At 57.9% G+C, this 21,517-nt stretch overlaps 1 protein-coding gene across 3 annotated transcripts; it reads right to left on the bottom strand.

Annotated features, from left to right (window-relative positions):
- Window positions 1–1,431: 1,431 nt before the first annotated feature.
- On the bottom strand, window positions 1,432–21,472 carry SMPD4 (sphingomyelin phosphodiesterase 4). Of its 3 annotated transcripts, XM_060118177.1 has the most exons (20): window positions 21,350–21,472; window positions 18,133–18,216; window positions 16,400–16,486; window positions 14,741–14,883; window positions 14,534–14,609; window positions 13,889–13,997; window positions 13,732–13,784; window positions 13,113–13,264; window positions 11,215–11,347; window positions 9,294–9,365; window positions 6,624–6,710; window positions 4,825–4,970; window positions 4,280–4,370; window positions 3,902–4,002; window positions 3,366–3,529; window positions 2,866–3,071; window positions 2,412–2,645; window positions 2,153–2,284; window positions 1,933–2,061; window positions 1,432–1,851 (listed from the first exon to the last, which is right to left on the bottom strand). In XM_060118177.1, the coding sequence occupies exons 1-20, from the start codon at window positions 21,422–21,424 to the stop codon at window positions 1,522–1,524; spliced, it is 2,604 nt and encodes an 867-aa protein (XP_059974160.1). In that variant the 5' UTR covers window positions 21,425–21,472; the 3' UTR covers window positions 1,432–1,521. The 3 variants fall into 3 exon arrangements, with proteins under 3 accessions (XP_059974160.1, XP_059974161.1, XP_059974162.1); XM_060118178.1 differs by lacking the exon at window positions 6,624–6,710; XM_060118179.1 differs by lacking the exons at window positions 14,741–14,883; window positions 18,133–18,216; window positions 21,350–21,472 and having other exon boundaries at window positions 16,400–16,487.
- Window positions 21,473–21,517: the final 45 nt, after the last annotated feature.

Below are 21,517 nucleotides of genomic sequence, written 5' to 3'. Positions count from 1 at the left end.
TGGAGAGATTGTGGAGGGGGGCAAGTCCCACCCTCGCAGGCAGGCGGATGTCCATCAGGGGAGGCCAAGAAGAGGCGTCATCAGGGACCAGTGCCATGGATGGTGGACCCCAGACCATCCTCTCACAAAGTTTGTTAACAAAAGCCAGTAATCTATCAATGTGAACTTGTAGAACCTGTCTTACTTCCTATTTCCATAGAATTTGACCAAAGCAGTTGCCTGGCCCAGGGAAAGGGGGACATTTAACACTCGGGCTAGGCCATGTGGGTTGGTGAGTGCATTTCGGTTCCCCGGTCACAGGCAACCCTGCAGAAGCCACAGAAAGTGGGTCGCAGGATCCTAGCTCTTAGTATGAAGGCCATGTCTGCCCCACCGAGTCGCAGGCAGTGTTCTCGCATCTCAGACCTGCCAGTGGCTGCCCTGTCCCATCACAGCCACGTCCGTGTTTGCATCTGCCCAAGGGAATCCCATGGTGAGGGACGCTGGGTGCCCAGCAGCATCTCCGCAGCCCCTGAGTGTGCAGAGGACCCCATGTAGGAGGCCACCCTGGGGGCGGGGCCAGGCACCACAAGACTCAGGACCGAGCACAGGTTTATTCAGATCCACGGTCGGTTACAAGTTTGGTTTGGTTACGGGTCACAGGCCCCAAATGCCACTACTCTTGAGTTTATATCAAAATACAAAGCCCAATACTTACAGTTTGAAAACTGAAAAAAATACACCAAACACTAAGGCTTTTAAAAATCTCAGTTGAAAAGTTCTCCCTGGTGCGTCATCTGTAGAATGAAACGCGTGAGATGCTGTGGATTTCTGACAGTGAACTCGCATTCGTCATATACTTTGGATATTTAAAGTTACCAAAAAATCACTGTCTTTGAGCGCTTGATTTGATTGAAGATACAAACGATGCTTTTGACCATCTTTGGTTGTAGACCACCCACAGGGAACAAGGTGGTGACAGCCCTGACGACCTGCTCTGTGGCCTGGGGGCATCTGTGTTCTTGGAGGGTCTCTCCTCAAAAGCAGGCATATGGCCCAGACTTGGAACTACTGGGAAAATACAGTGGCCCTAGCTTTGCCAAACGCGGCAGCAAAATCAGGTTTAAAATCATGAAACAGAGGAGAACCAATTGTCTAATTTTCTTAGGGCTCTCTTTTAGGGCCTGATTCTTCTCTGGAGCCAGAGGCTGGGTTCCCATCTTGGGGTCTCACCGCCCACCTCCAGGGCGGCAAAGGCAGAGGCTGCGGGCCATCCGGGGAGGCCCAACTCCTGAGCTTCACACGCTGAGAAAGAGAAAGGCGTCGCCCTGCAGGCCCTCCGGCTGAGGAAAGGGGGAGGCCCAGAGCCGGCAGGCTGCCCGCCCCGCGTGGCTACCTCTCTGCCTGGCCCTGCCCTCGCTTTTCAGGTTCTCTTCAGATGGTTCCAGGGCTGCAAGAAAATGCCCCCTGGAAGCACGAAGGTGACAGGTGTTGGGTGCAGAGTGGCCTCCCTGGTGCCTGGGGGCGGTGGCTGGCCCACAGTCAGAGCTGGTGCAGCTTGCCCTGCTCGGTTAGCAGCGTCATAGCCACGGCGTAGAGGACATAGCCCAGCACGAGGAGCAGGGCACAGAGCAGGGGCCCGATGCAGAACAGAGAGGCCACGAAGAAGGCTAGCAGCAGGGCCAGCAGCGTCCGGTAGCTGCCCAGGAAGCGCAGGCTGAGCCGGGGGCCCCGGGCAAGGCTGGCCGCACGCCCCCGCCCCACGGGGCTCAGCAGGCGCCTGTCCGATAGCCCAGGCTCCAGGAGGTGGTAGCGACAGAAGCTGCCGAGGAAGTCGGCCCGCGAACACAGGGCCACCATCTGACCTGCGAACTAGAGCACAGGCAGGGCACACTCTCACCTGCCGCTCGCGGGGCGGAGGGGCGGCGGGGCGGCCCTCCCTCCCACACTCACCCTGCCGTTGATGGCGGAGGACAGTCGGAAGAGCACTCGGACCAGGCTGGCAATCTCGTAGCTCCGGATGGGCTGGAGCTCTGAGTCCCCTTGGTACTCAATGTCAAAGCGCCGAAGCCCGTTGATGATCTGGAAGCAGCAGGAGGTGAGCCCCCGGGAGCCATGGCCACATTGCCCAGAGGGCCCCGGAGAGCTTGACCCCTCGGGATGTGGGCCTCACCTGATACCGGCCCAGGGGCGTGAGGATGAGTCCGTCCTCGCCCACGATGCAGTCTGGGAGCTGCTTCTTCCCGTTCTCATCCTGCGTGGTCCCCAGGGCGAGCGTGAGCTGGGCAAGCTGGGCCTCGCTGAGCTGTCGGGGAGACGCCTGCCGTCACTTCCAAGGTGGAGGGAGGCCTTCCCCCCGGCTGGGCCTCAAACGGCAACGAGGGGCCCAGGCACATGACACCTGGGGGAGATGAGCAGGGCCAAGGGCGTACCCGGAACACTTGGCACAGGTACTCCAGGGCCTTCTCCAGGTACTCGTCTGTCTTGCGGACACTGTCCTGCCCCATCTCGTCCAGGTCATTGCCCGGGTAGGAGCCGTTGGTGTCCGCGGGGTAGAAGCCCAGCCACGACAGGAAGGGACGGGCGGCTGTGCTCTCCCCATACTGGTCAGAGATGGACTTGGCCGTCTGCTTGGCCTGTGTGATGAGCTGAGCCAGACGCAAGACCTGTGGGTGGGCGGGTGGGTGGTCAGCTGGCTCGGGGCTGCCTCATGGCACTGACAGCCCAGGGGTGGCTTCCACACAATGGAAAACTTAAAATGAGTTTTAAGGACTAAGGTGCACTTTCCAAGACGGTACGTCTATCATCAGAAAAAAACTAGACTCCACTGAACAAGACAGGGAAGGGGTGTGAAATGCCAGAGCCCAGAGGGCCCCAACTACTCACCAGTGCCCGGATCTCGGGCCCGAACATTGGGGTGTACTTGCAGTCCTGGCCTTCCAGGCTGTACACGTGGCTCTTCACCTTGAAGGAGGCGTCGGTGATGGCTGGTGGCCATGACGACAGGAAGCTGCCGGTGAACGTGGGCACCGTGAAGAGCCGGTGCTGGCGGTGGGGGATGACCAGCTCAGGCTCCAGGAACAGCTGCTCGCCTGGAAGGCAGGAAGCGAGCCTGGCTGCGGCTCCAAGAGCACGGACATCGGGTCCCACCGTAGGTCCCTGAGGGCAGTGACTGCACGGCACAGGCCCAGCTCCCGGAAGTCCCTCCACCCCCACCCATCTCCGCAGGGGAGTGGCTATGAGGAGAGCCCAACAGCAGCCCACAGCCTCCCAAAGCCACCACTACGAGCCACCAGGGGACACGGCTCAGAGCTCCGTTCCCCTCCTGTGGGGCACACACACAACCCCTGCAAGCGCACGGGTGACTGGGCTGGCAGGGGCCTCACCCCGCTGGATCATCTCAGCCAGGTTTGGCTGCGCGAAGACCTTGGCTACGCGGAACACCATGAGTGCGTTCTTGGGGCTGACGAGGTCCGTGCGCAGTGCGCGGCTCAGGAAGCCCAGGAAGAGCTTGGTGTAGACAAGCAGGTTCTCTTGCACGAAGGGCGCCCTGCGGGCGGATGGACATCAGGGCTCCTCCCCAGCTTCCGGTCTCCCCCAGGTATCACGAATGGTGGCAGAGGGGCCGGTGGTGACACAAGGGGGCAGGACAAGTGGGCAAAGGTGAGGCCCCAAGGACAGAATCCTCCACGGACAAGGCCCATTCCCAGGACCAAGGCCATTGGGGGCGGGGCAGCCACGCTGCAGGGCTGGCGAGGAAGGGCTATGGGGGGTTTTATGTGAGTCGATGTGGGAAAGGGACAGAAGGACAGGGGCTGCCCATTGTCCCCAAGAGAGCAATCCTGGAGCCTGGGCAAGTCCCAGCAGGGGACGAGGGGGTGGCCTGGGCCCCCTGCCTGCAGGACCTCGGGGCTGGGCTCACCATCTCTCTGACACACTCCGGGCCTGACAGTCGCTGCTCGGGGCCTGCTTCTCAGGCGCGTACCTCCAGGGCTGCAGGTAGCTCAGCCACATCTCCAGGACCTGGGTAAACGCGTGCAGCTAGGGCAGGTGGCTGGCGCTCAGGTGGGCAGGGGCACAGGGGGAGCCCGTGCCCCCTCAAGATGCCTGGCCCCTCACAACAGTTCACCCAGCAGGCTTTCCCCCGAGTGCAGCGGAGGGCAGCTGCGTGAAGCTGGGAACCCCCCCTGCGTGGACAGCTGGGATCAAGGTCGCGGCTGGCGGAACAGCACCTGAGACCCCTAAGGCCTCCCCTCCCTCATCCGCACACGCAGGGCAAAGGCCGCAGGGCAACACTCACAGCTCTGAACGAGGCGTCCAGGGGCCAGTGGCCAAAGCAGTGCTGCAGAAAGAGGTAGAGCTTCTGCTGGACAAACCTCGGGACGGCGGCCCTGTGGAGGAGGGGGTGTCACCTCACAGGGGAGCCCGGCACCCCCTGGGGGCAAAGCCTCCTATTTTTAGTCCCATTCCTCAGAGGAAATTCCAAAGTTCAGAGGAGTTAGAGAACATTCCAGGGACACACAACACACGTGGCCGATCCAGTGTGGCTCCTCAGCTCAGCACGGCCCACACGTCGCCAGCTCTGCTGGCCCCGTTGGCCTGGGAGTCAGGCCGCGGCCCTTGCCCTGCTGGGGTGGTGTGGGGTGGGGGTGAGGTGCAGCACCGAGTAGCCTGCTGTTCTCCTGCCACAGGGGAAGAAGGGGGAAGAGGGGGCAGCAAGACAGGGCCTCTCCCTGGCCAGCCTGAGCAGCAGCCAGGCGCCCCCCCCCCCACCTCTGGGCCAGAGTGGCAGTGAGGAGACAGTCCCAGGAGGGCTCGAGGTGACTGCCCACAGCCCATACCCACCGTTTGAACTCCTCCAGGGGGCTGGCAGCGTGGGAGTGGGCGGAGGGTGAGGCCTGCTCAGGCCGCAGGCTGTTGGCGAAGGCGTGCAGGTGCTTCAGCAGCAGCCGCACCACCAGCACATGCTCCTCGGTGGGCATGAAGGACTCCTGGGGGGAGGCCCCTCATCAGTACCTCGTGCTGGGCTGTGCCCACCTCTCCCCCCATGGATGCACCGCACATGGCGTCCTGGGATGGCCACCGGGGCAGAAGCTCTGCCATGTGCTTCCCTGCACTTCAATCCCCTTCATGGAGCCTCCAAGACAAACGCCCTCAGTCCTGCGAGCTCAGCTTTCAGTTCACAAAGGCCAGGAGGGTCTCTGAGACCCCCACACATGGGGAAAGGCTGGGGGCCGGCCGCCTGCTCCCCACGCCCACCCCCCAGTCCTCGGGCCTCGACAGACTTGTTGGAAGTGCTCTTGGCAGCTTCACCCCAAGGTGAGCAACGCCAAGTGGGGTGCAGACGGCTCCCGGCCCTACGTGCAGGAAGCCGGGCACCGACCGGCAGCCCCCCACGCTGCCCAGGGCACGGTCTGCACAGGCCTCCCTGGCACGGAAATGCCTCCACGGGCCCATGCAACACACCCCAAGGCCGCTATCCCTGGGGTGGGAGGCGGGGGGTAATGTCCTTTTGCATGTGTCTATTTTTAGGTCGTTATATGGTAGATTTGCAGCATTTTGGCAAAGAAAAAAAAAGGGATACTTTAACAGTAATAAAAAACCACAGAGCATCCTCTGTGCCAGGCCGTGACTCTGCCTAGGGAGCTATCCCCTTTATCGTTCCCAGGAACTGAAACCCCCACCGCATCTCACCCCCACCCTCCACGTTTCTAGGGGCAACTCCCTGCCCTACACCTGGCAACCACACTGGACACCGCTGGGCTACTTTCTCTCTACATTTGTCAGTCAAAGTGCTTTCTTCCAGTGCCTCCCTTCCGAGCCAAATGCCCACAGGAGCCCCTGGTCACAGCTGCACGTGGACACTTACGGGGCCAGGCCTCCCGCCATGGAGGTGAAGGCAGGGGCTCTGCTCTTTGCCAGGTGAGGCCCTCCCCAGCCCAGGCCTGAGTGGCACCCACTTCTGCACGTGGCCTGCCCTCGGCACCCCTTCTGGAACATTCTCTCCCTCCCCAATGCAGCTGCCGCATCTGCTCAAATTCAAGTTCAGTGGTGTGTGGCCCCACCTAGGGTGAGGGGAACAGAGCCCTGGCCGTGAGCAAAGCTCCAGACACACGTCTCTGCCCAGACTTCCCAGCGGTCGTGTCGTGGAGCAGCAAACTTCACGACCCCGTTGGCCCCAAACACTCAGCTCACTGATCACAGTCCATCCCTGGTCACTCCTGCCTAAGCAGACGGCAGTCCCCACAAGGTCACCGCCCATGATCCCCAGGGCCTCCACATCCTTGGTCAGTCCCCAGCACCAGGCCTGTACTGCAAAGGCCACACTACTTTGCCCCCACGAACCGGGGCTGAGCACGGAGCCCTATGACACCCGAGGACTCGACACCTTGGCTGGCCTGGGGCTTGGCCAGGTGGGTTCGGTGACCTCCCCCACAGCCAGTGGGGTCCTGTGCATCACTCCCAGCCACGTGGCTGCACACCCTGAACCCAGGTCCAGGCCGAAGGGCCTGGCTGTGCTTGGAACTGGTCTCTGGTCACCCCAGCCGGCCCCCAGCCATACCCTGGCTACTGCGTGGGACATGAGCTCTGGGGTTAAACCATGGGGCGGGGGTGAAAGGGAACAAAACGAAGGCGGCCAGTACTTGGTGGGCGTGGAGGGCCTGGAGGCTGGGTTGGGCAGGGCTGTGGAGGGCGCTGCAGACACTGAGTCGGTAGTGCAGGACCTCCAGCTGAGAGACAACAGCAGAGAAGCCGAGAGGAGAGGGCGGGGGAGGGGAGAGAAAGAAATAGTGAGAAAGAGCCCAGAAGTAAGGACAAGAAAAACAAAAACAAAAGCACAAGTCAGTGACAATCCAAACAATCACAGCCCAGCAGCATCAGGCCAATGAGACGCCAACCACCCGCTCTGGGCGTGATCCTCCAGCTGCCAGGCAGAGGGAGGACAGACCCACAAGGTCACCTTGGAGGCCCCTCCAGCCCCTGAGGTCAGCCCGACCCCATTGCACTGGGTGCAGCACGTGTCAGTAGCCCAGCGGAGCCCAGGCACCTCCCTGGGACACGCTGCTGCTCACCAAGGCCCGAAGACCCAGGCTCAGTAAAGAAACTTGAGAAGCCAGTTCTAGACGGAGGCCTCTGCCCAGAAGAGAAAAATATGTAATTTATTGGACTTCCTGGGTTGTCCGGAAAAGAAATTTATCAGCACATGATGGAATCAATTCCTAGGTGTTAAAGACCCAATCAGAGTCCCATCCTGAAAGGTTCTGTGCACGGGGCTGGTTCCCAGCCCACCACGCCCCACATCCTGGAAATGGTTAACGTGGTGCTAACACTTACTGGTTCTAATTTTGGGAAGACCAACCTCTACCTCCCTCTACCTCACCAGGAGCCCCCAGACACTGAGCCACACACACCCAGAGGCAGCTGGAACCCTGAGGCCAGGGGTGACAGCTGAGCTGGCACACGGTCTGCCCCCAACCCCAGAACCTCCGCCCTATCTCCCTGCAGCTAAGCGCAGCCAGAGCCGGCCCAGCACATGTCCTGCCCCATGAGGGCCCGCCTCCCGCCCCAGCGCCATGCTTCACACAGAAGAGGCCTGAAGGAACGTGCCAGACGCTGGGGAGACGGGCACAGCCAGAGACACGCAGGGCTGGGGCGGGAAGGGGCACGGCCACACTCAGCAAGGAAATGGGGAGCCCACGGTCCCCCTTCAGGCCCCAGCCCGGGCCCACAGCAGCCTGCAGGGAGCGTGCATGCGCCTGGACCCAGCCCGGCCGCAGCCGCACTGAGGGAGCTCCAGGAGCTGCACTCCCTGCACCCAGAAAACCTGGCAAACTGACCCCAGGGTTACGTGGGGCCAGCAAGGACTTCCACGTGGTGCGGGGCAGGCCTGGACAGACGGCAGGGGCCTTGGATGAAGCAGACCCCGCGGTTTCCCACACACCCCGCCTCCTCAGGTTTTGTTTTTCTGCCGCAACAGGTGGCAAAGGGCAGGTTTCTTGGCACCTGGTGGGGCCTTCGTGGTGCCCCCCCCGCACCGACCCAAGTCAACCTGGGCAGCCCTCGCCCTCCTGTGACCGTGGGGAGGAGCGGGAAGGCCCCTCCCCGTATGGACTCGGTGTTCCCCCAGGTGACCGGCAGCTCGGAAGGGCCCTCTGGCCGGCAGAGCTACGGCTAAGACCTGAAGCGGGTGGGCTGCCCCAGGCTCCCGACACAGACGTGCAGACAGAAAGGTGACACCGCGAAGCAGCCTCTGCGAGACCAAGCCCCGTGCGCCCCGCAGGGGAGCTAGCCCTGCCCGCCGGGCAGCGGCAGGAACGTGCAGCAGCAAGTGCGCTCTGGAAGCAGGCGGGGGCATGGTGAGCGCTTTGCGATGCGAGAGGCCCAGGATGGATTCCCGGCCCCACCCCCGTTCTCCTCCTCCTCCTCCTCCTCCTGTGCGGGGCCAAGGACGGAGGCTGGGACACCCTGCGCTCTAAGAGGAGTGTGGGGGCTGCGTCCCAGTCCTCTGTGCGGCAGAACCCTGGGCTGGGGAGCAAGCAGGACCACCGAGGGAAGGGCACAGGCCACTGTTCCAATGTGACCCACAGATTCTTAATTCCTAAGGAAGCCCTGAGGACTCTGACTGGCAGCGGCAAAAGCAAAGTCTAAGGAGCAAACTGCTGCATGGAAGCGGCACACTGCAGTCCTGCGCCCGGGCTGTGGACCTGAGCACCTCTCCCTAACTCAACAGAACTGTTCTACCCCGACCAGCCCCGTGGCCACAACCCCGGGAGGGGGCCAGGGACTCCAGGCCTCTGCACACATGTGAGCTGCCCAGCAAGGGAAGGAGGAAAAGGAGAAGAGGAGGAGGAGACAGCCCAGGCCACATGCAGGAGGGCGTCAGACCCCACCCACCGCCAGGAGGGCTGCTGCCGCTGCTCTGGAGGACGTGGAGGGCAGCAGGGCCACCAAAGTGGGCAGAGTCTGCTGGGCACCACTGCAGCAGGACAGCAGGAGGCGCTGTGACTCCCAAAGGCACCCACGGCTCCCACGCCCCAGAACACGAGCACCACAACCACATCTGTTCCTGCTGCCAGGGAGAGGGCTCTGCAAGTAGCATGGGGAGGCCCAGAGAGGATGGGCCTCAGCCGCCAGGGTGCAAGCCCAGCACAGAAGACAACCTGCCTGCTGCTCAGCACTTGAGGGAGGCAAGATGGCAGGTTGCTGGGTCCCACTAGCCAGTCCTTGAAACTAACTGAAATCAAGGACAAGCAGCAGCAGGCTGACAAGGGCCAGCGGGGGAGGCGAGAAGAGAAACCGCGGCAGCAACATACCTTGGCGTGAGGGGACTGCATTTTTTGGTACATCTCCAAAGAATAATGATGAAGCCACATTTCAACAAAAACCTGCAAAAGAGTATAGCTGGTCAAAAGGTCTCTGACAAGGCCATCAAGACCATTCAATGAGGGGAAGAACAGCCTCTTCAACATGTGCTGCTGAGAAAACAGGCCCACATGCAAATGAGCACAGTCAGACCCTCACTCTACATTGTAAACAAGAAACAACTCAAAATGGATCAAAGACCTAGAATATAAGAGCTAAAACTGTAGAACCTTAAAAGAAAGTGTGGGGGAATGCTTCACAACAATGGATTTGACAGTAATTTCTTAGATGTAAGTGCAAAACCACAAGCAACAAAGGAAAAAACTGGACTTCGTGAAAATTAAAAGCTTTTGTGCATCAAAAGACACAACATACATAGTAAAAAAGTAGCCCACAGAATGGGGGAAAATATTTGCAAATCATATATCTGAAAAGGGATTAACATCCAGACTCCATAGAGAACGCCTAGAAGTCAACAACAAAAAAGATCCCAATTCAAAAATGGGAAAGGACTTGAATAGACGTTTCTCCAAAGAAGGTACACACGTGGCCAACAAGGACGTGAAACGCTGCTCAGCACCACACGTCACCAGGGCAGAGCGGACCAGTCACGACAATTAGGGTAGCCACAGTCAGAAACCCAGAAAACAACAAGTGTTCCGAGGGTGTGGGGAAACTGGACCCCTTGTGCACTGCTGGTGGGGATGAAAAATGGTGCAGCCACCATGGAAAACAGCATGGCAGGTCCTCAAAAAACTAAACAGAATTACCATACAGCCCAGTAATCCCATTTCAGAACAGATAATCAAGAGGACGGAAAGCAGGGTCCTAAAGAGAGAACTGCACACTCATGTTCACCACAGCCAAGAGGTGGAAGCAGCCCAAGTGTCCATCAGATGGACAGATAAACAAAACATGGTTACATACACACAGCAGAATTTAACTCAGCTTTAAAAAGGAAATTCTGACACAAATTACAATGTGGATGAGCCTTGAAGACACTATGCTGAGTGAAGCCAGTGAGTCATTAAAAAGAAAAATACTGTGTGATTCCACTGACAGAGGCAGCGAGGAGAGTCAGATTCACAGAAACAAAGCAGGGTGGTGGGTGTGGGAGCTGGTGGGAGGGGGACTGAGGAGCTGCTGTTTGACAGGTATAGACTTTCAGTCTTACAGGATAGGAAGGTTCTGGAAACCCATTACAACAATGTAAACATACTTAGCGCTACTCAACTATATGCTTTAAAATGGTTAAGACTTAGATTTTACATTATGTGTATTTTACCTCAGTTCCCAAATAAAATCAGAACCCCATCTCATCCACACTCCAGGCTCTCAACAAGCCATGCTTGTGGTGACCCACTCAGCCCCGGAATCCAGCAAGGTGGTGCTGAAGAGACAGGTCTGGGGTCTGCTGGAGCCGCACAAGGTCACACACAGGGCTGCCGTCCCCACTAGGGCCCCCTGGCATGGAGGGGACGGGGTCCTGCTGAGCAAGGGGAGGCCCCCCCATTCAGTGCCCTAAACACGCTGCTGCAGCAGGGCTTACTATCCACCCCTCCCAAACCACGGTAGCGGTCAGAGAGGGAGACCCAAGCCACTGGAAACTGAAAGGCTGGGCAGCCATCGTGTCACCACAATAAAATAGGACTCTGTGGACAGGGGGTCCCAGGGTGAAAACACTACCAGTGACACAGAGGTGAGACAGGTGGGCAAATTCTTTCTCATCTGTGTTAAACGTCACAGCAGAGACACTAACAATTGACAGCCACCCCCAGACCAAGGGGCAGTCTTTGGGCCCTTGCACCCTGGGGTGGGTGGTGCTGAGCAGTTTATCTGAAACAGAAGCAGAGAAGGCACCCAGGCTCTCACTTGGAGCAGCGTCTCCGACCTCCAGATCTCATGGGAGGCGGGGTCTGCATTCACGGATGTCTGATGAGAGATGTGTCGCTTCAGGAGGCTGGTGTGGTGCAGGCCGTAGGACGCAAAAGGCACGGCTGGCGTCCTGAGGGAGACACAGAAGTAGATCTCTGTCGGTGGGCTCCCATGGGTGTGACCCGGGCAATCTGGGCCTCAAACCCAGGACAGCAGCGACAAGTACAACCCGTGGAAGTGTCCAACGACCCTCAAGCCCACGTTGCTATGTGTGAATAAACAAACAGAAGAGTGAATTTTCCATCCACATCTGCCCACTGATAAATGCAGGACGGGTGAGATCAGAAAAGCGTCATTTGCCAACCACCCTATTCACAATGGATCTGGCTGAAATGAAGACCATGAGGGATGCCGACACTGCCGACAAGAGCGGGGCTCGGTGGATCTTCCCACTAAGTCCCCCGTTCACTCACAGAGGCCCAAAGACCTTCGTTAACTTCACAGGAGGAAAACCTGGCATGACCCTCAGCCCAGCAAGCGGGCTCATGGGCACCACGGCAGCTGCTGCGGTGCCCCCGCCAACAATGCCCAACCTGGGCCTAATCATGGGAAACACCCGAGGACCCACTGTGCACACACCAGCTGTCAAGGTCAGGAAAGGCTGTGGGACCTTCTGGACAACAGAGAGACAGCCGTGTGCGGGAAATGACCCTGCATGGAACGCAGCTGCGTGACAGCCACGAGTGGGGCAGCTGGTGAGACCCAAGTGGGGTCTGGGGATGAGATGGTGGCCTGGCAGCAACACTGCCTCCTGATTTGAACGGAATGGCCGCGGTTACAGAGATGCACACACTTTCAGAAAACACACCCTGAAATGTTAAGAGGTAATGGCGTCGTGTCTATAACTTACTCAAATGGCCCAGGAAAAAACACACACAGATTAAACAGAATAAAACAACTCGGAAATCAACAGGCATGAAGGGCCTGTTAAAGTTCTTTGTTACACGGAGCAACGTGTAAAATCTGAAATTATTTTGTGAAAACAAATCAAATCCAGCCCAGAAAACTACCTAGCAAGCTGAAGTCTGCCTTTGAGGGGGTGTGAATCCAGGCCACACCTGGGTCCTCCCCCGAGCCCAGATCCCTGGCCCCCGCTCCCCAGGCCGCAGCATCAGCAACACCTGTGCAGCCCCTCCCCCCGCACTCCTCCTCGCCATCCCCTTCCCTCGGAAGCATCCATCCACACGAGTTTGGGGTAACGGCACAGCACGTGCCAGCAGATGTGGGGGGACAGCACCTGCAGGAAAGAGCTGCAGCCTCCAGGGAAGGAGCGGGGGCTAGTGAGGCAAGGGCCAGAGGAGCACAGGCTCCTCACCCCCGGACAGGCCGGCCTCACGCTCCCCTCCTGCTCTGCCCGTGCCAGCAGCTCTTTACCGCAGGCCCCGGCTCAGCAAAGGCCTGGTCCCCGAGTCCACAGGTCCCTGCTAGTCTCACTTGGCCACAGCTCAGCACTGCCCACAAGCCCCTCCTCTCCAGGACCAATCGCCCAGCACTGCCAATCAGCTCTCGGCTTTGAGTCCCTCACCACCCTGCTCACCGCTGGGCATGCGGCTTGGGTGCCGCATATGGAGAGGGCGGCCACAAGCAGAACACGGCCTGTTCCCATACCAGAGCCAGGCCCCATCCACAGGGCCACAGAACCTGCCCGCTTCAGAGACGTCCCCCTCACCCCGCCCTCCAGCCTGTGCTCAGCTGGGGCTGCAGAATCTCAGGCCTAAAAAAAAAGCGAGTGCTCCAGACAAGGAGTGGCACCACTGTCCCCGTGAGCAATGCCCTCCAACGAGGAAGGGCCAGGCCTTACCTAGTGGTGGGCTCAGGCCATCTCAGCCACTCACCTGGGAGCCGGTGAGGGGCTGGGTCCCCCCGGGCTGGAGGAGAGAGGGGGGAGCACGCTGCCTTCTGTGGGCAGGAACCACGCCAGGTACCTGTCCACCAGGATGAAGTAGGCGCAGTCTGAAGTGCGGACGTGGAGGGCCCCAGGGGGCGGCTGGAAAGCAAAGCTCCTGTGAACACATGGCTGTGGGCACCGCCCCAGGCTGCTGACCCAGCAATCACAGGGCGGTGCCAGGAGAAAAGCCCCCACCACAAAGGGCCTGACTAGACCCCTCAGTCCTGCCCAGCCCACACCCCCCCATCCCCACCCCCTGCCCACACCAGTAGCCACCTCCTACAGGAAGCCTCCCTGACCACCACTCAGGGCACCAGCCCACCCCACATGGCCCATCAAGCCTGCCCCCAGCCTGTCAACCTCACTAAGTGAGGGTGGCCTGAGGGGCAAAGGCTGGAGGGAGGGGGACCCGGGGAAAGGAGGTAGAAAAGGGAGGAGAAATGGAGGAAGGCAGGCCGACGGCTGACCCAGCCCTGCTTTGTGTGGACGCAAGCCCTGGGCCTCAGCCCCTCCCTGCACAGGGGCTTCAGTAAAGCAAACCCGGCTCAGAGGCACCCCTTCTGTACCTTTTGAGTGATGAGGCTCAAAGCAAAGAAGAACATGTAATATTCAAATGGATCTGAGGGCCATGTCAGGGGGCAAACGACAGGGCTGTCGGGCCCCCCCCGCCCAGCTCTGTGTTGGCCGCCCAGCCTCCCCCACCGCGGGGCCAACAAAGGATACTGAGGGCCAGGTGCAGGCCAAAGCCCCCGGCTGGGGGGAGCTGGACCTTGTTGTGGTACAGAGGGCTGTCGGGGAGCACACACTCCTGGATGGACGCCTTCACGGGGCCCTGTGGACAGACAGAGGTGGCCCTTGGGAAGGCTGCCGAGGAGCCCAGCACACAGACCCCCCTGGGGAACAGTGCTGTCCTCTGCGCGGTGCTTGTGCAAAAAAGCTTCACGCAGACTCTGTCCCTTCGTCCTCACACAGACCCACCACAGCGGGGCTGCAGCTGTGTGCATCTCTGACCCAGCCAGGCACTCAATGGGTCCTGTCTGCTATGTTTCTCATACCCATGAGTGAGCCACCCCTTAATTCTCCCCCACAGGACTGGAAACTCAGAAAGACAAAGCTACCAGTCACATGGCCCCGCCACTCAGCCAGGAGCCAACCAGGACCTCCCACTGACAGAGTTCAGATGACCTTTGAAAAAAAAAAAAAGGCCACTGAAGTTCCAATCTGTGATGGCTTCTGGGCCCTGAACAGATACCATGATGTTCTGGCCACTGTCACAGCCCTGCAGGCCCCTGTCCACCCACCAGCACCGCAGCCACCACGTGGGGCACCCGGCCCCAAGCCTGGCTCTCACCACCACAGCTTACTTACAGGCAGGTAAGAGACAGGAAAGTCAAATTTATAGTCTTCAGCTTGAAGCTTATAAACCAACTTCATCATTGGGCCCCTGAACACGAACAACAAAAACAGGGCAAATGAACCGTCAACCATCTTGCTTTGACTGTTCCTTAACAGTGACTGCAAACAAGATCACTGTGAGAGAAAGTCCAGTCCCTCTGGGGTAACAGACCAACGTACCCGGGGTCTAGGAATTCCATGGCGATGCTGTACTCTACAGGGCTCACGCGGCCCTGCAAGCAGCGGAGGTTCCACCCAGCCAGGACGCCATCCAAGCTGCCAAAAATGCTCTCAACCAGCCACGGGAAGATGGCATGCAGCTCCTGCAACAGCGCAGGGAGATTTTGGGCAAGCTCCTGGGGACCACTGCCTGCCTCCCTTGCTGGCCCTGGGCCAAGGACGTCACTCCCTGGCCCGGAGACCAGCAGGACCAGTGGTGCCCACAGGAGCAGCTGTGGATCCTTTTGTTGTGCTTGCGTGGCTGCTTCATGTCTGACCCCACTACATAAGCCAGCATATGATTAAAAGGTTTATTTAAAAATTCTGGGGTGGGGGGGGGCAGTTCAAATTTCTGGATCCACAAGGTTCAAAATGCTCTGGGTGGTGGGGCTTCCCTGGTGGCACAGTGGTTGAGAGTCCGCCTGCCGATGTAGGGGATGCGGGTTCGTGCCCCGGTCCAGGAGGATCCCACGTGCCACAGAGCGGCTGGGCCCGTGAGCCATGGCTGCTGGGCCTGTGGGTCCGGAGCCTGTGCTCCGCGACAGGAGAGGCCACAACAGTGAGAGGCCCGCGTACCGCCAAAAAAAAAAAAAAAAAAAAAAAAAGCTCTGGGTGATTCTTGCCACTTGCTTCCAGGCCTCTACCCGCCCTCACCCCCCACTACTGCAGGGAGCAAGCAGAAGGGTCGGGCAGGGCAAGAGGAGGAGACCCCACAATGGGGATGTCCCTGGTGGCGCAGTGGTTAAGAATCCGCCTGCCAATGCAGGGGACACAGGTTCAAGCCCTGGTCCGGGAAGATCCCACATGCCGCGGAGCAACTAAGCCCATGCGCCACAACTACTGAGCCTGCGCTCTAGAGCCTGCGAGTCACAACTAGTGAAGCTCGCACGCCTAGAGCCTGTGCTCCGCAACAAGAGAAGCCACCACAATGAGAAGCCTGCGCACCAAAAGGAAGAGTAGCCCCTGCTCGCTGCAACTAGAGAAAGCCCACGCGCAGCAATGAAAACCCAACGCAGCCAATAAATCAATCAATATATTAAATAAATAAATAAATAATAAAAATGCCAGAAACTTCTGACCCGAAGAGAGCTTTATTAAAAAGGGTGGAACTGTCCGTTCTTCCTCAGGGCAAGCCCTTCCTGTCATCTGGTGGCAACTCCTGGTCCAGGCGGGCCTCCTGAACTGACTCGCACTTACTCTGTGCCGATTCGGGGTATCGCGTAAACACATACTTTCAGTACTTACAGCAGGGCTCAACCTTGGCACTGCTGACATTTGGGGGTGGACGCGTCTTTGCCCTGGAGGCTGTGCTGTGCCCTGGGGGACGGATGCCAGCATGCCTAGCCTCCACCCACTCAGGGCCGGCAGCACCACCCCACGTGGCAACTAAAAATGCCTCCAGACACTGCTAAGTGTCCCATGTGGGACAGAAGGCCCACGGCTGAGAAAGCCTGGTCTACGTGGTCGTGGTCACATGTTTACACGTGTCACAAACGTGAGAGTCGCAATACAGGGTCAGGCCTCCACAGGGCAGCGCTCGGAGGTGGGAGGCAGGGGCTGCGAGAACGCTTTTCCAGGAGTGTGTAAGACACGCCCCCAAGAGACGCTGCAGAACTGTACCTTTGCTGGAAAGTCCTCGATGACTTTAACCAAGTCTTGGCACCGCTGTGCAAACGGTTTATTTATAGAGTCGGCTTTCAGGCTAGCCTAGGAGACACAAGAACCAAAATAAAGCAAGCACATTTGCTTTGCAGCTTTTGCTGATATTCTGGTGCGAGTCAAAACAGAAATCCAGGGACTTCCCTGGTGGTCCAGTGGTAAAGAATCTGCCGTACAATGCAGGGGACGCGGGTTCGATCCCTGGTCAGGGAACTAAGATCCCACATGCTGCAGGGCAACTAAGCCGGTGTGCCACAACTACTGAGCTCGTGTGCCTCAACTAGAGAGACCACGCGCCCTGGAGCCTGTGCGCCACAACTAGAGAAGAGAAAACCTGCAAGCCACAATTAGAGAGAAGCCCGCACACTGCAACAAAAGATCCCGCATGCCTCAACGAAGATCCTACATGCTGCAACTAAGACCCGACAGCCAAAAATAAATTAAATAAATAAATGATAAATAAATCTTTAAAAACAAATAAACAAACAGTAATCCAAGTGATGGGCAGGAGTCAGACACATCACTGGCCTGATTGCTCAGCACCTCACACATCAGGTCGTGCGTGTGTCCAGGGCCTACAGGACACCCCTAGGCGAGGCCAGGGTCCTGTGCTCTCTAGGCCAGGACTTTCCAGGCTGGCTCCCAGCTCCCTCTGTCAGGCACCCCAGCTATCTCAGAGAGCTGCACATCATGAGGGATCCAATCCACAAGCAGGGGGTTGGCTCCTGGGTCAGCCCCGCAGCCGGGGGGGACCCCATACAGATCAGAGCACTCACTGAGTGTGTGCATGTGAATGGGAAGTTTCCCCCGGGGCTAACCACCCACAATTTATAGCCCTGTGATTGTGAGCTACCGCTTGTTGTCACTGGCCCTCTGACCCAAGACGTCCTTTATCTGTTACCTTCAGAGACGCAGCAGGCCAAAAACCACAGACAGCTTCAGCCAAATGCCAACACTCCGGTGACGGAGAAGCCAGAAAACATTCAGGACAAGAAGTAAGGAAATATACCCCAGATCAGGGGCGAGGGAAAGCTCTCGTCTATTCTGACCACAAAGGGAAGAAGGCCCTGTGCACATGGATGAACATCAGGAGGAAAGGCCAGGTTTCTAACCACAAAGCCTTTGCCCAGGGTATCCAAGGCCCTGGCCACCTCCACACGAGGATGGGGTCCACAGTGTCTCAGTCAGAGGCAGACACCCGGCTGTGCAGGCCTGGGTCGGATCTGCTGGCTCTAGAGGAGCACCGAAGAAGAACATCCTTCCAAATACAGGTTTATAAAAAGTGCAGGCCTAGTGCCCCAGCACAGCAGCCTCCTTCCGTTTTTCACCAATGACAGTTACGGTCGTCAAAACACCTCGCTTTCGTGTAAGGATTTACAAGACGTGAAAATGTGGGTGTACATCCTTCTCCCTTGCTCCTCCCCACACCCCAGGAGACTGAGGAAACGGCATTTCAATCAACTCCTCTTGTAGATGAGAAAACCAGGGCTCAGCAGCTGCATAAACCCAAGGTCCTGCACCAACAGAGGGCAGAGTCGAGCCTGAGGGTTCTCACCCGAGTCCAGTGTCATTTCCAGCACATCCCCCCAAAACATCACCACTGGACAGTTCTTCAAGTCAGTGGCAAACCCCTCAAGTCCCTCCGCTGCAGAGCGACCATCACCCTGGCACGCGGGCAGGCAGCTGACACTTACCAGCAGGAAGCTGGGCTGCTGCAGGTGGGGGAATGCCATGGCAGCCTCCTGGGCAGGGTCCAGACCAGGCGTCTTAGAGGACCACTGCAGAGAGACAAAGACGAAACCTCAAACTCTGCCACACAACAAGACACACAGGCCAGGAGAATATCTGCACAGCTCAGCACCACTGCACTGCCAAGGCCCACGCTTTACAGAAATGCTGCTTACGTGCCTGCCGTCCACAGGGTCCAGCCCCGGAGCCAGGTCTGTGGCGGGGAACCCTTGGGAACACTTGGTTAAGCTTGTGTGGCACTTGCCACATGCCAGGCCTGGTTCTGAGGGTTCTCCATACATTTCTCATTTAATCCTCGGTGGCAGGCAGGCAGGATTCTAAAGACAGCCGTCCAAGATTCCTGTCTCTGGTCAAACACTCTTCTAGGTGCTGCTGTGAAGGGGTTTTGCAGACACAATTAAAGTCTCAAGTGTGAGAACCGTAAGATACAGGGCAGTCCTGACTCACAGCCAGCAACGAAATGGGGACCTTAGTTCTACCACTGCAAAGAGCTGGATCCTGCCAGCAACCTGAATAAGCTTGAAAGCAGATTCTTCCCAAGAGCCTCCAGATAAGAGCAAAGCTGGCCAACAGGTCGATCTCAGCTTTGAGAGACCCTAAGCAGAGAACCCAGCTGAGCCTGCATTTCTGACACATAGCCATGAGATAACCAACAGATGCAACTTTAAGCTGCAAAGTTTGTTAAGCAAGAATAGAAAATACGTCCTCATAACAAACCTACGAGGTCTGTACAGATAAGGAAATGGAGGCAGAGAGAAAAATCACTTGCCCTCCGCCAGCTGGGGAATGGCAGAGCCAAGACTCAAACCCACAGACCTCCTCACTACTCTCTCATAGAGACAGGTGGACACATCTCCTCTGTCTTACTTGTGTTCTCTGAGAAGGAAGGGAGGGGACGAGCCAGCTTTGCCAATGGAGCCTTTGAACGGCCACCAGAAAATCAGGGGTAGCTCTCCAGAATCCTACCTCTCTGTGCCCCCAATCAGAAACTGAAAATATCCAGACTCGGACTGAGCAGAGAGGGAGTACGCAAGTCCCACTGATGGGCTGCTGATGGCTTTCCTGGCACAGCTCTGCCCATGGCCTGAGGAACGGTGCTGATGCGGCAACTGGCAGTGTATGTGTTTGGAGAGGCTGGGTGGGCAGCTGAGGGGCTGACAGGAGACATGTATCTCTGCCACTGGGCATTATGAACACCTTCCCATGAAACCGAGCAGAAACCTGCATACTCCCCACCCCTGTACAAAGGCCCCTCTATGTCCCCTGCCTCTTGTTTGTAGAAAAGCTGAAGTTTCCCAGGTCTCCCTGAGTCACAAAAGAGCAGGCTCAAACAGCTAACGATTAGGACAAGAGAGTCACAGAATCTTTCAGTGTCTGATGCACACTCCTGAGTTGTTTTACAGATACTGTAACTGCCACCAGAGGGAAAAAGTCAAATGCATGATGACCAGACAGTAGCCATGACATAAGCTGCTCCATCTGTGGCTAGCACGATTCCAAAAACTGGCCTCAAGACAATGAGATTAACGTTATTGCTCATAATAATCTATATCTTTGTGGGCATCAAAATAATTGTAGCTTGCTCTGCCCAATTTTTAGTGAGCAGGCAACTAAAATTGTCAGCAAAGAGATGCCACAGACTCATGTCGACATCTTCCACTCTAAGAATATGGCACGCTATGTCAGCATGAAGAAGTTACAGAAGATGAGCCTTTGCCCCTAATCCCACAGAAATGGAATGATATCAGACAGTGGGGATCTGTAAGCAGCTCCTTTGCCCCCGTTCCTGTTTGCCCATTTCTGTTTGCCTCAAAACTTACAGAAATGAGGTCACCAGGCAACACTTAACCTAACTCCTAACATATGCTCTACTGAATGCACATAATACCTTGCTTAACCTATTGATTCTTTCCCTAGATTAAAAGAAGTAGGAATGAAAAATTAAGTAGTTAAAGAATGACTAGCTCTCTCCCCCAGCTTCTCCCTGTGCAATCCGGCAGGAGATCACGCAGGCAAGATAACATCTGAAGAAAGCTCATGAGGAGTCAGCCAGTCCACACCCAATGGAAAATGACGCAGAGCTTGACCTTCTGCCTCGATTCTGAGATTGTTTCCCCTTCTTCCCTTTAAAAACTGTCACGACTGAGCAGAATCTTTGGAGTGCGTTCTGGGACACCAGTCCACCTTCTCCCCGGTTGCTGGCCTTGTGAGTAAAGCAACCTTTCCTTTGTACCAACACTTGTCTCTGGAGTATTGGCTTTTGAGCTGGGAGGAGCTGAGTCTGAGTTCAGTAACAATGAGACTGTTTAACTCCTAATTAAACTAGCTATGGGTTTCAGTTTTAAGGATGACTTAAATAAAACGCTTCAGTCCCGAACCAAGTAGTCCAGGGAACACTGCACTACTCCAAAACGACCAAAGCGGCATAAAACCTTGAACTGTTTGCTAAGGGCAGAGCTTTAGAGATGATGAATTAAATGCTGCTCCTTGCTCAGAGCAAGTTTGCAGAGGTAGCGGCTGAAGGAATGAGCCCGAGGCGCCCAAGCAGGGTGTTTCGGGGAGAGGGCAGCGTCTCCCGGCCCCGGTTCTCCCCGCCGCGCCGCCTGCGCTGTGCGCCCAGCCTCCGCTTCATCCCGCCACCTCCACACCCGCTGCCTTCAGGAGCGGCTTCCGATCCGCTTTCGGGGTCCCTCCCGTGAGCCACAGCCCCGTCAACGCCAATCTCGCCAGGGCCTCCCTCTGGCCGCGCTGCGAGCGGGGCGTGCTCCCGCCTGCCGCTCACTACTGTCCCGTGAAGGGAGCACCGGGGCCCCCGTGTCACAGACGCGGAAACTGAGGCTCCGCAAAGACGGTCCACACCGAGGGAGGCGAGGAAGGATCGGGTCGGGCCGGGGCCGAGACCCACCCCGCTCCCTCCACACCGCTCGCTGAGCCCCAGACTCCCCCTCCTCCACCGCGTGCAACGAACGTTAACCCGGGGCCCAACGGGGTGGGGCGTGCGAGGTGCGCGGGAAGGCGACGGGAGGGCACAGCCCGGCCCTCGGCGCCCTGCCGGCCCGGCCCGAGGCCCGGGGCTCACGTGGGAACAGAGCTGATTTCGGCGGATGTTCGGGGTGGCCGCCGGGACGCGGGGCCGGACCGCGCGCGATTCCCACCATTCACCTGAAGGAACCACAGCGTCTCCGGTTTTATGAACCGCGGCCGCCATTCGGCGACCCGGCGCCGAAATGTCGTCATCAAGCTGCGCGTGGCGTCACGTTCCCCCGGCCTGGCAGGAAATGGCGCCGCAGCCTCCTCTGGCGGACACAGCAAAAGGCGCGTGCGCAAAGC

This window comes from Mesoplodon densirostris, chromosome 15 (assembly GCF_025265405.1).
Source record: "Mesoplodon densirostris isolate mMesDen1 chromosome 15, mMesDen1 primary haplotype, whole genome shotgun sequence".
In the NCBI taxonomy this organism is placed as follows: domain Eukaryota; kingdom Metazoa; phylum Chordata; class Mammalia; order Artiodactyla; family Ziphiidae; genus Mesoplodon; species Mesoplodon densirostris.
Note: the sequence above shows the minus strand (reverse complement) of the source record. Positions and strands in the feature narration are given on the sequence as shown.

What these genes read in the sequence shown, in the direction of transcription:
- SMPD4 (XM_060118177.1), bottom strand. Translation starts at nt 21,424, where the DNA reads ATGACGACATTTCGGCGCCGGGTCGCCGAATGGCGGCCGCGGTTCATA. An exon ending in GGTCGGAGACGCTGCTCCAA is followed by an intron (nt 9,366 to 11,214) that starts GTGAGAGCCTGG and finishes ACTCTTTTGCAG; the next exon opens with GTTTTTGTTGAAATGTGGCT. An exon ending in AGGCCCTCCACGCCCACCAA is followed by an intron (nt 4,971 to 6,623) that starts GTACTGGCCGCC and finishes GCCTCCCCCCAG; the next exon opens with GAGTCCTTCATGCCCACCGA.